Here is a 13,879-nt window from a genome sequence, read left to right as displayed (position 1 = left end):
TATTAACTTAGAAGATAACACGCAGTGGAGAGAGGTATCTTCCATCTGGAGCTCTGCAGTACTGGATATGAGGCCAGACTGAGCTGGCTTACATAGAGGCCAGGTATGGGCGGAGCCCTACACACAACACATTCCATACATTCCAATATACAATACAATGGTGAGGAGAAACCTGAAACCAACCACAGTCACAGGCAATACAATGATGAGGGGAAACCTGAAACCAACCACAGTCACAGGCAGTGATGAATGGAATATTTCATCACATTCACCCCTTCTATAGATTTAGTCTGTTCGGGGGTTTGGTAGTCCTCTGCGACCGACGTGGCTGTTGTGGTGTCGCGGGTGTCGGCTGGGTGTCCCCGGTGGCCTCCTGGGTCTCTGCCGGGGGTGCCGCCAGGGTTGTTGAAGGGGTAGTTGGTGGGGGTGCCGTTGGTCGATGTTCTTCCGGGGGTGATGAAAGAGTAGTGGGTGGTTAAGAGTTGCTGTGGTCGTTGTTGCTGCTATTGCCGTGGTTGTTGTCGTTACCGGCTGGGGCGACGTCTTTTATTGACACGGTGTCCTCCCTTCCGTCGGCGTGCCGGACATACGCGTATTGGGGGTTGGCGTGGAGTAGGTGCACTGGCTCCACGAGAGGGTCCGTCTTATGGCCCCTCACATGCCTTCGCACGAATACCGGACCTGGGGTGGAGAGCCTGAGGTGGATTTCCGGGGAAAGCTAAACATTCGTTCATGAGGCGTGGCATTAGTGGCAGTACACAATAGCGACCGTATCGAATGGAGCACATCTGAGAGGACTTCCTGCCAGCGGGAGATAGGGAGGCCCTTGGTCCTTAGAGCTAGAGTGACTGCTTTCCATACTGTCCCGTTCTCTCGCTCGACTTGACCGTTACCCCGGGGGTTGTAGCTGGTGGTACGGCTCGTGGCGATACCCCTGGACAGCATGTACTGGCGTAGCTCTTCACTCATGAAGGACGCCCCCCTATCCGTGTGGATGTAGCTCGGCATACCGAACAGGCAGAACAGGCTGTTGAGGCATTTAATGACCGTGGCGCTGGTCATGTCTGGGCAGGGGAAGGCGAATGGGAACCGGGAGTATTCGTCCACAATGTTCAGGAAGTAAACATTGCGGTCGACGGACGGGAGGGGGCCCTTGAAATCTAAGCTGAGCCGCTCAAAGGGCCGTGTAGCTTTGATTAAGTGGGCTCTATCAGGGTGGTAGAACCGAGGCTTGCACTCAGCGCAAGTGCGGCAGTTCCTGGTCAGAGACCGAACTTCCTCAATCGAGTAGGGTAAGTTGCGGGACTTTGTGAAGTGGAACAGCCGCGTGACCCCTGGGTGGCAGAGGTCGTTGTGGAGGGTCTGTAGCCGATCCCCGGTGGCGCTGGCACACATCCCTCGTGAGAGGGCATCTGGGGATTCGTTAAGGGCCCCTGGCCGGTAAATGATGTCATACTCGAAGGTGGAGAGCTCGATCCGCCACCTAAGAATCTTATCATTTTTGATCTTCCCCCTCTGTTTATTATTGAACATAAACGCTACCGACCGCTGGTCGGTAAGTAGGGTGAAGCGTTTGCCGGCTAGGCAGTGGCGCACTGCCTCCACGATGGCTTGGGCCTCCTTTTCCACGGAGGAGTGTCTGATCTCGGGCCCTTGGAGGGTCCTCGAGAAGAAAGCTACAGGCCGCCCCGCCTGGTTGAGGGTGGCCGCCAAGGCAAAGTCAGACGCATCACTTTCCACTTGAAATGGAGTGTTCTCGTCCACTGCCTGTAGCGTGGCCCGCTCAATATCCTGCTTAATGCTTTTGAAGGCGGCGTGGGCCTCAGCAGAGAGCGGAAAAGAGGATGCTTTCAAGAGGGGGCGGGCTTTGTCGGAGTAGTTGGGGACCCATTGGGAATAATAAGAAAATAACCCCAGGCACCTTTTCAGGGCTTTGGGAGTGTTGGGCAGGGGCAGCTCCCGTAGGGGGCGCAATCGGTCGGGGTCTGGTCCGATTTCCCCATTCTCCACCACGCTGCCTAGTATGCAGAGGCACGTGGTGTTGAAAATGCACTTGTCCTCGTTGTAGGTGAGGTTGAGTTTTTGTGCGGTTTTCAGGAACCTCTCGAGGTTCGAGTCGTGATCCTGCTGGTTGTGACCGCAGATGGTGACGTTGTCGAGGTAGGGGAAGGTTGCCTGCAAGTGGTGGTCATCGACCATGCGATCCATCTCCCTCTGGAAGACCGAGACCCCATTCGTCACCCCAAAGGGGACTCTGAGGAATTGGTAGAGGCGTCCGTTCGCCTCGAAGGCGGTGTACGGGCAGTCCTCTGGTCTGATAGGGAGCTGGTGGTACGCTGACTTGAGGTCGATGGTGGAGAACACCCGGTATTGGGCGATTTGGTTCACCATTTCTGATATGCGGGGTAGCGGGTAGGCGTCTAGTTGGGTGTACCTGTTGATCGTTTGGCTATAGTCGATCACCATCCGTTTCTTCTCGCTACCCCTTACCACCACCACTTGGGCGCGCCACGGGCTATTGCTGCATTCAATAATGCGCTCTTTCAGGAGCCTGTCTACCTCGGTCGCGATAAACCGCCTGTCCTCCCAGCTGTACCTCCTGCTTTTGGTCGCTATTGGCCGGCAGTTAGGGGTAATGTTCGCAAATAACGAAGGCGGCTTTACCTTCAGGGTAGCCAGGCCGCACACTGTGAGGGGCGGCTGGGACCCACCGTACTTGAGCGTGATGCTTTGGTGGTTGCACTAGAAATCCAGGCCCAAGATCACGCTCGCGCATAGATTCTTCATGATTAATACTTTAAAATTATCGTATACAGTCCCGTTAACGGACAATTGTACCGTGCAGTAACCCAGAATGGTCGATGTCTGGGTTTTATCAGCCATAGAGATGGTACCCCGAGTAGGGACCACCTTTAGGGAGAGTTGTTGTGCCAGTTCAGGGTGGATAAAACTCTCCATGCTTCCACTGTCAATTAAACATTTAACCCCGCACCCGTTTACCTCGATGTCCACCATTGATTTGGATAGCGGGTGGGGCCTGGTCTGGTCCACTGTGACCGATGCCACTGTAGGGCCCTGATCGAGACAAGATGGCGTCCACGCTGTCTGCTCACAAGATGGCGGACCCCACGAGGTCGGGCAAGATGGCGTCCAAGATGGCCGCTCCCACGGCGCACACGCGGCGGTGGCGGGTTTTGGTTTTCCGGCGGGGTTCCCTCTGCACACCTTCCCGAAGTGCCCCTTCTTACCGCACTTAAAGCAGGTGGTGCCTTTCGCCGGGCACAGGTTTCTGGTGTGCTTTGGCTGCCCGCAGAAGTAGCAGTTGGGTCCCCGACGCGTCGCGGCTGTCGTAGGGCTTCTGGGGGGAGAGCGGGGCCCCGACGGTGTCGGGCTGCCGGGCGGGGAAGATGCCTTCCAAGATGGCGGCGCCCTTGGTGCACACGTGGCGGCGTGGACGGCGCGGGCTGAAGAGTAGGCGTCCGAGTTTCTCTGGGCCACATCCAGGGATCGCGCGGTGTCCGCAGCCTGTTTCAGGTCCAATCCCGTTTTTTCCAGCAGTCTTTGCCGGATGTAAGTGGAGCTGAGGCCTGTGATAAAGGCATCGCGAACAAGCTCGTCGGTGTACACTGCGGCTTTTACATCTCGGCACTTGCAGTCTTTGCCAAGCATTTTCAGGGTGCCTAGGAACTCCTCCACCGATTCCCCAGGTCGCTGTGCGCGAGTGGCGAGCAGATGCCTAGCATACACCTCATTCGTAGGCTGCTGGTAATGCGCCTTTAAGATGTCGCAGGCGGCCAGGTACGTGTCGGCGTCTTGGATGAGGGGGTAAACCCGGTGGCTTACCCAATTCCGCAGAATTCCGAGTTTCATACTCGCAGCGTCCGTAGCGTCTTTGACGGCTGCGGAATTGTCCAGGAAGAATTCCATACACATAAACCAGTGACCGAAGCGTGCTGATGCGTCCGGAGCATGCTGATCCAAATCCAAACGTTCGGGTTTCAGGAGTTGATCCATTGTGTTGAAAAATAAGTTAATAAAATTGATGTGCCTCAATAATCCCGAGACTCGATGTTAGCGAAACAAAACAAGGCTTTTATTAACTTAGAAGATAACACGCAGTGGAGAGAGGTATCTTCCATCTGGAGCTCTGCAGTACTGGATATGAGGCCAGACTGAGCTGGCTTACATAGAGGCCAGGTATGGGCGGAGCCCTACACACAACACATTCCATACATTCCAATATACAATACAATGGTGAGGAGAAACCTGAAACCAACCACAGTCACAGGCAATACAATGATGAGGGGAAACCTGAAACCAACCACAGTCACAGGCAGTGATGAATGGAATATTTCATCACGCCGGGCCATGAGGTTACAGATTGTAGTGGAATACAATTCTGCTGCTGCTGATGACCCACAGCGCCTCATGGATGCCCAGTTTTGAGCTGCTAGATCTGTTCTGAATCTGTCCCATTTAACACGGTGGTAGTGCCACACAACACGATGGAGGGTGTCCTCAGTGTGAAGACGGGACTTTGTCTCCACAATGACTGTGCGGTGGTCACTGCTACCAATACTGTCATGGACAGATGCACCTGTGACAGGTAGATTGGTGAGGACGAGATCAAGTAGGTTTTTCCCTCGTGTTGGTTCTCTCACCACCTGTCGCAGGCCCAGACTGGCAGCTATGTCCTTCAGGACTCGGCCAACTCGGTCAGTAGTGCTGCTACCGAGCCACTCTTGGTGATGGACATTGAAGTCCCCCACCCAGAGTACATTCTGTGCCCTTGCTGCTCTCAGTGCTTCTTCCAAGTGGTGTTCAACATGGAAGAGTACTGATTCGTCAGCTGAGGGTGGGCAGTAGGTGGTAATCAGCAGGAGGTTTCCTTGCTCATGTTTGACCTGAAGCCATGAGACTTTATGGGGTCTGGAGTCAATGTTGAGGACTCCCAGGGCCACTCCTTCCTGACAGTATACTGCTGTGCCACCACCCCTGGTGGATCTGTCCTGCTGGTGGAACAGGGATGGTGATGGAGGAGTTTGGGATGTTGGCTGAAAGGTATGATTTTGTGAGTATGACTATGTCAGGCTGTTGCTTGACTAGTCTGTGGGACAACTCTCCCAATTTTGGCACAAGTCCCCAGATGTTGATGAGGAGGACTTTGCAGGGCCAACTGGGTGTGCCGTTGCCATGTCCGTTGCCGTTGCGAAGTACTATATTTTAAGCTATTTATACACCTTCTGTAATTGGGTTGAAATATAAAATTCACTGGATACTAATCAGATAATGTATTTTTATGGCTAGCCGATCTCCTGTAGTGTTGCACACAGGGACTCAAGTGAAGCAGGATTAGAGGGTCAGGAATTATTGTATCAGGATGTGCAGACGTAATTCAGTTCCTATTTTAAAGACATTCATTTTGTCCTTATTTTTTCATATAATATTTTGATTTCATATTATGATTTATAATTAAATAGCAAAGCATACTGCAATTTGGGAAGCAGAGATGTAGAATTGTTTGGAGCATAGGAGTTTCTCTGCAGTGCAAGCTGAGGACATGGGAGATGCAAAGTTGACAAGTGTGACAAGTTTACTTCCATTATAAACATGGACATAGGAATTTATAATGGAAAATGTTGACACAAGAGTGTCACACAAGCATGATAACAGGAAATAAGGTTTTGTGGACAGGAAATACACCAAACATATTGGGCCAGGTTTTGCTGAAAAAATAACGGCATCTGAATGTCATTATGAATGCACAAATCGGCCAGCAATTTATAGCGAGGAAGAGATACCCCGTCAATTACAGATTGCCACAGGTTGCTGGATGATTTGTGCCGCTCTGCTATTAGCTTCATATAAACAGCATCTCACGCTCAACCTCCTCGTGATTTTCATGAAGTTGCTGCATTTGCACCGTAATTGTCCATTAAACTCGCCACAGAAAGGTAAGTCCTGTAATTAATAGCATAGGTACCCTTTTAACGATGTGATAATTGTTACCTCTCTTGCCGAGAAAGTAAACAATTATAAGTGTGGAGTCTCATTCCTACAGGTTGTGAAATGTTTTAGGAGATTTTAAAAATGTCAATTTTTTTTTTTAAATGCTTTTCCTTTCTGCCTCTTTTTTCTCTCTTTTAATCTAATCTTTCTTTCCCTCTCTTTATTTCTCTTTCTGTACCTGTTTTGACATTGAATTCACCCACTCTAATTCACTCTCCTTCTCAGTCTGTTTATTTTTCAATCCTTTAATCTCATTGGTTAATGAGATACACAGTGTGTCCCATTGTTCACCAAGGTCCCAGATGCCCTGTTGCCCTCACTGCGCCATTAGCAGCTTGCACTTCCAGTAACTTTGTGGGCAATTTTTTTTTAAACCTAAAAGTGCATAAACAAAGTAGCAGCGGCGGCGAGAGGATAAAGAGCGGCCCGAGTGTGGACCTGAATTAAAGCAGCGACAGCGGCGAGAGGATAAAGAGTGGACCTGAAATAAAGCAGCGGCAGCGGCGAGAGAATAAAGAACGGCCCGAGTGTGGACCTGAATTAAAGCAGCGACAGCGGCGAGAGGATAAAGAGCGGCCCGAGAGCGGACCTGAATTAAAGCAGCGGGGAGAGGATAAAGAGCGGTCCGAGAGTGGACTTGAATTAAAGCAGCGGCAGCGGCGAGAGGATAAAGAGTGGACCTGAAATAAAGCAGCGGCAGCGGCGAGAGGATAAAGAGTGGACCTGAAATAAAGCAGCGGCAGCGGCGAGAGGATAAAGAGCAGCCTGAGAGCGGACCTGAAATAAAGCAGCGGCGAGAGGATAAAGAGTGGCCCGAGAGTGGACCTGAATTAAAGCAGCGACAGCGGCGAGAGGATAAAGAGTGGACCTGAAATAAAGCAGCGGCAGCGGCGAGAGGATAAAGAGCGGCCCGAGAGCGGACCTGAATTAAAGCAGCGGGGAGAGGATAAAGAGCGGTCTGAGAGTGGACTTGAATTAAAGCAGCGGCAGAGGCGAGAGGATAAAGAGCGGCCCGAGAGTGGACCTGAAATAAAGCAGCGGCAGCGGCGAGGCTCCGATTCAAAAACAACATCAGAGAGTAATGTCACAGGAGAGCAGGTAGGTGATTGGTTGGTGAGTATTATAGCTCTTTTTTGCTCTCGAAGTGAGGGAAGAGGTTAAATTAAGAGCGGAGAAACTGTAACTTGCTAGTACTTAATAAATTAATAACTTAAACTAAATAAAATAATCAAACAGTAAACCTAAAATATCGATTGAATAATATCTGTAAATAATTAATAAATAAATAAATCAAGGTTAGAGATGGCAGGGCAGGTGGTGTGTCGTAACTGTAGCATGTGGGAGTTTGTGGAGAGCATCGCAATCCCGAGCAACCACATCTGTAGTGTCTGCAACTCGAGGAACTTCGGCTCAGAATTGTTGAGCTGGAGTACGAGCTGCAGACATTGCGATGCATCAGGGAGGGGGAGAGTTACCTGGACACTTTGTTCCAGGAGGCAGTCACACCCTTTAGGTTAAGTAGTACTTTAGAGTTCGTCAGTAGTTAGGGACAGGAGGGTGTGACTGCGAGTCAGGAATGTATGGGGGACCCAGGATGTAGTGATGGAGGATCCTCAGCTCTGGACCTTGTCCAACAGGTACGAAGTACTTTCTACCTGTATGGATGAGGAAAAAGACTGCAGGGAGGATGGGCAAACTGATCACAGTACTGTGGTACAGGGGGCCATCCAAGTGGGGGGAGAAGGAGGGAATGTGGTAGTAGTGGGGACAGTATAGTCAGGGGGATAGATACTGTTCTCTGCAGCCACGAAAGAGAGTCCCGAAGGCTGTGTTGCCTGCCCGGTGCCAGGGTTAAGGATATCTCCTCGCAGCTGGAGAAGAACTTGGAGTGGGAGGGGGAGGATCCAGTTGTTGTGGTGCATGTAGGAACCAACGACATAGGTAGAACAAAGAATGAGGTTCTGCTGAGGGAGTTTGAGGAGCTAGGGTCTAAATTAATAAGCAGAACCACAAGGGTAATAATCTCTGGATTACTACCTGAGCCACACGCAAATTGGCATAGGGTCAAGCAGATCAGAGTTAAATGCGTGGCTCAAAGAGTGGTGTGGGAAAATGGGGTTTCAATTCATGGGGCACTGGCACCAGTACTGGGGAAAGAGGGAACTGTTCTGCCGGGGCCAGCATCCTGGCAAATCGAATAACTAGGGCTGTAGATAGGGCTTTAAACTAAAAAAGGTGGGGGGGGGGGAGGGGGTCAGGTGAGGGTAAATTTAGAAATTTAAAGAGAAAGGTCAAGGCAATAGAGCAGTATAACGATTTGGGTAAAAATAAGCAGAGTGTGACACAAAGGGACAGAGAGTTTAATGGTAGCAGTGCAGCAGAGAAAAAGGTCAAAGCAGGGAATAATGGTAAAAAATTGAAATTAAAGGCTCTTTATCTGCATGCACAAAGCATTCGTAACAAGATAAACGAACTAGTGGCACAAATAGAGATAAATGGATTTGATCTAATAGTCATTATAGAGACATGATTACAAGGTGACCATGGTTAGGAACTAAATGTTCGAGGGTACTTGACGTTTCGAAAAGACAGGCAGAATGGAAAAGGAGGCGGAGTAGCCCTGATAATAAAGGATGACATGAGGACAGTAGCGAGAAAGGATCTCGGCTCGGAAGATCAGGAAGTAGAATCAGTATGGGTGGAGATAAGGAATAACAAGGGGCAGAAAACACTGGTAGGAGTAGTATATAGGCCACCTAACAGTAGCTATACTGTTGGACAGAATATTAATCAAGAAATAGTAGGAGCTTGCAACAAAGGTAATGCAATAATCTTGGGGGAATTTAATCTTCATATAGACTGGAAAATCGAATTGGAGGACGAGTTCATGGAATGCATTCGGGACAGTTTCCTAGAACAATATGTCATGGAACTAACCAGGGAACAGGCTATTTTAGATCTTGTATTGTGTAATGAGACAGGGTTAATTAGCAATCTCATAGTAAAGGATCCTCTGGGGCAGAGTGATCATAATATGATAGAATTTCACGTTAATTTTCAGAGGGACCTGCCTAAGTCCGAAACTAGAGTCTTAAACTTAAATAAAGCCAATTACAGGAAACTTGCGATTTACCGGCACCTAAATAACCGGAAATCTCTGCTAACCAGCAAAATTCAGGAGTAGGCTCAGGTAAGTTTTACTTCATATTAGTGGCCGTTCCTGGATCTGTGGCCATGTAACCGGGGTTCCTGCACCTGTTGCTATGCAACAGGGGCGCCTGGATCTGTGGCCGGGGTTCCTGCACCTGTTGCTATGCAACAGGGACGCCTGGATCTGTGGCCGTGTACGGGGCTCTTGTACCTTTTACTATACCTCTCTGTAATCCGGACTTTTTGATAAACCAGCACCACGCCGGTCCCATCGGTGCCGGATAAAAAAGAGTTTCCTGTACATAGATATGAGGGGCGAGTTGGCTAAGGTAGATTGGAAAAATAGATTAAAAGCTATGGCGGTAGATAAGCAGTGGCTAGCATTTAAAGGAATATTTCATAAATCTCAACAAAAATACATTCCATTGAGAAACAAAAACTCCACTGGAAAAGTGATCTAACTGTGGCTAACTAAAGAAGTTAAGGATAGCATTAGATTGAAAGAAGAAGCTTATAATGTTGCAAAGAAGAATAGTAAGCCTGAGGATTGAGAGAGTTTCAGAAACCAGCAAAGGTTGACCAAAAAATTGATAAAAAGGGAAAAAATTGAATATGAGAGAAAACTAGCAAGAAATATAAAAGCAGATTATAAGAGTTTCTACAAGTATGTAAAAAGGAAAAGAGTAGCAAAAGTAAACGTTGGTCCCTTAGAGGCTGAGACAGGAGAAATTATTTAAACAAATATTTTGTATCTGTCTTCACAGGAGAAGACACAAAAAGCATACCAAAAATGGTAGGGAACCAAGGGTCTAATGAGAGTGAGGAACTTAACGTAATTAATATAAGTAGAGAAAACGTACTAGAGAAACTAATGGGACTAAAAGCCAACAAATCCCCTGGACATGATGGCCTACATCCTAGGGTTCTAAAAGAGGTGGCTGAAGAGATAGTGGATGCATTGGTTTTGATCTTCCAAAATTCCCTAGATTCTGGAATGGTCCCAGCGGATTGGAAGGTTGCAAATGTAACACCGCTATTCAAAAAAGGAGAGAGAGAAAAAACTGGGAACTACAGGCCAGTTAGCCTGACATCAGTCATCGGGAAAATGCTGTAATCCATTGTTAAGGAAGTGGTATCAAGTCACTTAGAAAATCATAACTTGATTAGGCCGCGTCAACATGGTTTTATGAAAGGGAAATCATGTTTGACAAATTTATTAGCGTTTTTTGAGGATGTAACTAACAGGGTAGATAAAGGGGAACCAGTGGATGTAGTATATTTGGATTTCCAAAAGGCATTCGATAAGAACATAAGAAATAGGAGCAGGAATAGGCCATGATAAGGTGGCACATAAAAGGTTATTACACAAGATTAGGGCTCATGGGGTTGGGGGTAATATAGTAGCATGGATAGAGGATTGGTTAACGGACAGAAAACAGAGAGTAGGGAAAAACGGATCTTTTTCAGATTGGCAGGCTCTAACTAGTGGGGTGCCGCAAGCATCAGTGTTGGGGCCTCAGCTATTTACAATCTATATTAATGACCTAGATGAAGGAACTGAGTGTAATGTATCCAAGTTTGCTGACGATACAAAGCTAGGTGGGACAGTAAGCTGTGAGGAGAACACAGAGTCTGCAAAGGGATATAGATAGATGGCATGTTGGCCTTTATTTCAAGGGGGTTCCAGTATAAGACTAAGGGAGTCTTGCTACAATTGTACAGGGCCTTGTTGAGACCACATCTAGAGTACTGTGCAGAGTTTTGGTCTCCTTATCTAAGGAAGGATATACTTGCCTTGGAGGCGGTGCAACAAAGGTTCACTAGATTGATTCCTGGGATGAGAGGGCTGTCCTATGATGAGAGATTGTGTAGAATGGGCCTATACTCTCTGGAGTTTAGAAGAATGAGAGGTGATCTCATTGAAACATACAAGATTCTGAAGGGGATTGACAGGGTAGATGCTGAGAGGTTGTTCCCCCTGGCTGGAGTGTCTAGAACTAGGGGGTGTAGTCTCAGGATAAGGGGTAGGCCATTTAAGACTGAGATTAGGAGGAATTTCTTCACTCAGAGAGTTGTGAATCTTTGGCATTCTCTGCCCCAGAGGGCTGTGAATGCGGAGTCTTTGAGTATATTCAAGGCTGAGATAGATAGATTTTTGGACTCTAGGAGAATCAAGGGATATGGAGATCAGCAGGAAAGTGGAGTTGAGGTCGATGATCAGCCATGATCTTATTGAATGATGGAGCTGGCTCAAGGGGCCGTATGGCCTACTCCTGCTCTTATTTCTTATGTTCTTATGTTCTAACAAGTATAACTAATGGGGCATACCACAAGATGCCCCACTCCAGCAAAATCTGGCACGATATTTTTAATTTACATACAGATATATATTACAAGTTTTGAAATGCCTACTAATCTTAATCAATATGTAAGAATCTGTGATGTAAATACTCATTGCAAACTGGGACTAAGGTGTATAAAATGACAGGAAACCTGTACCAAGTAGGTAGCTAAAGATAGTGCAGTTCTTCCACAGGCATCTTCAGTATTGATGGAAGCCCCCATCTTGAGCAGCAGCTTCACTGTATCGAGCTGGCGGCCAGATACTGCATGCATCAATGGAGTTGATCCTGAAATTTTTTAAACAATTATCTTTCTATTTTCTTTCGTCTGCAATTTTTTACTTTATCTCAAAATTCCATTATCTATAAACTAATACGGTGTCACCTCCAAATTCCATAGATATCTCCCTGCAATTGTATTGCAAACCTGTTAGCTACTGGAGGATTTCATTTTACTGCTGTTGCTTCAGACATGTGCATTCTTATCACCATTATTACTGTGACTAAAGTGTCACATTTGTAAAGTAAGGAGTACTTTTCTGGGTGGTGCACAGTAGAGTATAACAGTAAATTATATCAGTAACATCTATTTTAATAATTGCTTGATCTTGACACTTCTGTTAATAAATCCATATTTTCTGCAGTTAGATTGTCTTGTTTATCTTAAATTGAACTTCTATTTCAGTGTTTTGCATATGTTCTATTTAAATGCAGATACTGAGCTATTGAAATTACCATCTGTTTAAAATACTAACAATGAAAACAGAATGAAAATATTAGGAAGACCAACTCTTTAATTAATATTTAGATTGTTCTTTAATTATCCAATTACCCACACTGTTTCAGAGCAACTAATCTATGGATGGAGTTGTGCAAAGGTATAAATGCAAGTAGTAGTATATGAGGTAGAACATAAATAAAATTGATGGGTACAACATGGACTTTATTTTTTGATAAGCACTGAAGCTTAAAGTGATATTTAAACCCTCCCCCCATAATTTTCTTCCTGAAGGTGCTGAATTTTGCTGGGCTACAGTTCTACAGGTTCCAGTAAGTCTCCAGCACCTCATCAAAACACCCATTCCTTATGTGTGCCTAGGCAGTGAGTGTTGGCAGGCTATTCAACTGTAGTGGGCATTGCAGCCGAGCCTGATCCTAACCTCACTGAATAGCAATCAGGAGCAGGCACCCTTGCTGATATTTGTCTGCCCTAGCCCATGATCACGGAGGGCAATTATGGCACCCCAGTTGTTGCCCTGGGTGACATCAGCTTATTCAGTTCAGACCAGGGACCTACACCTCTGAGTTGCTCCACATCTCACCAGTTGGTCCATTTACCCACTAAACCATTGGGAGAGCTTTAAAAGTCATTTTTGTAGCATTTATATTTTGCATGATTATATAATCTAGTTTAATTTTAAAATGGGAGAAGTGTTGATAACATATTTACCCTCACTATCACAACATTCCAATATGGAAGGATCCTCACGAATCACCGCAGTCAGGGTGTTGACATCTCCATTGGATGCTGCCTGATAAACCACAGTGAGGTCAATTTCTTCTGCAGAATCACCTTGTAAAAGGATCACAAATTAAGAGGCAGTCAGTAAAGCAACACACTTAATGTAAGTTTTACAGAAATACCAATTTTTGCTTATTCATGACAAATGACTGAACCATTAGGATTGTATTTTTGCACCATCCTTCTGTCCTTACCTTGAGATCTACAATATTTGCAGTTTATCATAAAGTATTAAATTGAACCCTAAAGTTGTTAGAATATTTCCTTATGATTTGCGTGTCTATTATCACATATTTCAATATACAGTTCCCATTTAAATTAACTCCGATAAATGTACACTTAGAACTCAAATGTTTCCACATATAATCCCCTTCCTTATTTGGATAACACCAGAGTGGGATCAAATTCTGCCTGTTTTAACATCAGAATGGTCAAAGTTTCAGTTTATGGTCATTCAACATCACATATATACTGAGACCTAGTGCTGTAATATAACACTACACAAAGGGAGCAATTTTGTCAATGGGGGCGTGTTGGAGGCGGGACTGCTGCTTGTCGGGTTTTAGTCCCACCTCCATCGACTTCTGGCCAACCCATGCTATTTAACCTTGATTGACCTTGTTAAGCCCGCCCAGCTTGCTTAGCAGGCCAATTAAGGGGAAGCCGGTTACAGAGAACGTCAGTGTATGAATCTCATGGATACTGGGCAAAATAATCATCAGTAATTCATCTTACTGAGGCTAAAGCTATAAACTGACTATAATCTGGATTTCACCAAAACAACAGCATTTTTTATAAATGAGTCAAGACGTTTGTGATAAAGAGTTTGGAATAAAGTTTGACTGTAGTTTGATTT

At 46.4% G+C, this 13,879-nt stretch overlaps 1 protein-coding gene across 1 annotated transcript in view; it reads right to left on the bottom strand.

Moving 5' to 3' along the window:
- Positions 1–13,879, bottom strand: part of ankrd55 (ankyrin repeat domain 55) — a 144,404-nt gene that overhangs the window by 104,039 nt on the left and 26,486 nt on the right. Inside the window, 2 exon segments of the mRNA XM_085965946.1 lie at positions 11,659–11,789; positions 12,952–13,074. Of these exon segments, the coding sequence (XP_085822072.1) occupies positions 11,659–11,789; positions 12,952–13,074 (254 nt within the window).

This window comes from Somniosus microcephalus, chromosome 2 (assembly GCF_052327205.1).
Source record: "Somniosus microcephalus isolate GS21.2 chromosome 2, FLI_Smic_1.0, whole genome shotgun sequence".
Taxonomy (NCBI): Eukaryota; Metazoa; Chordata; class Chondrichthyes; order Squaliformes; family Somniosidae; genus Somniosus; species Somniosus microcephalus.
Note: the sequence above shows the minus strand (reverse complement) of the source record. Positions and strands in the feature narration are given on the sequence as shown.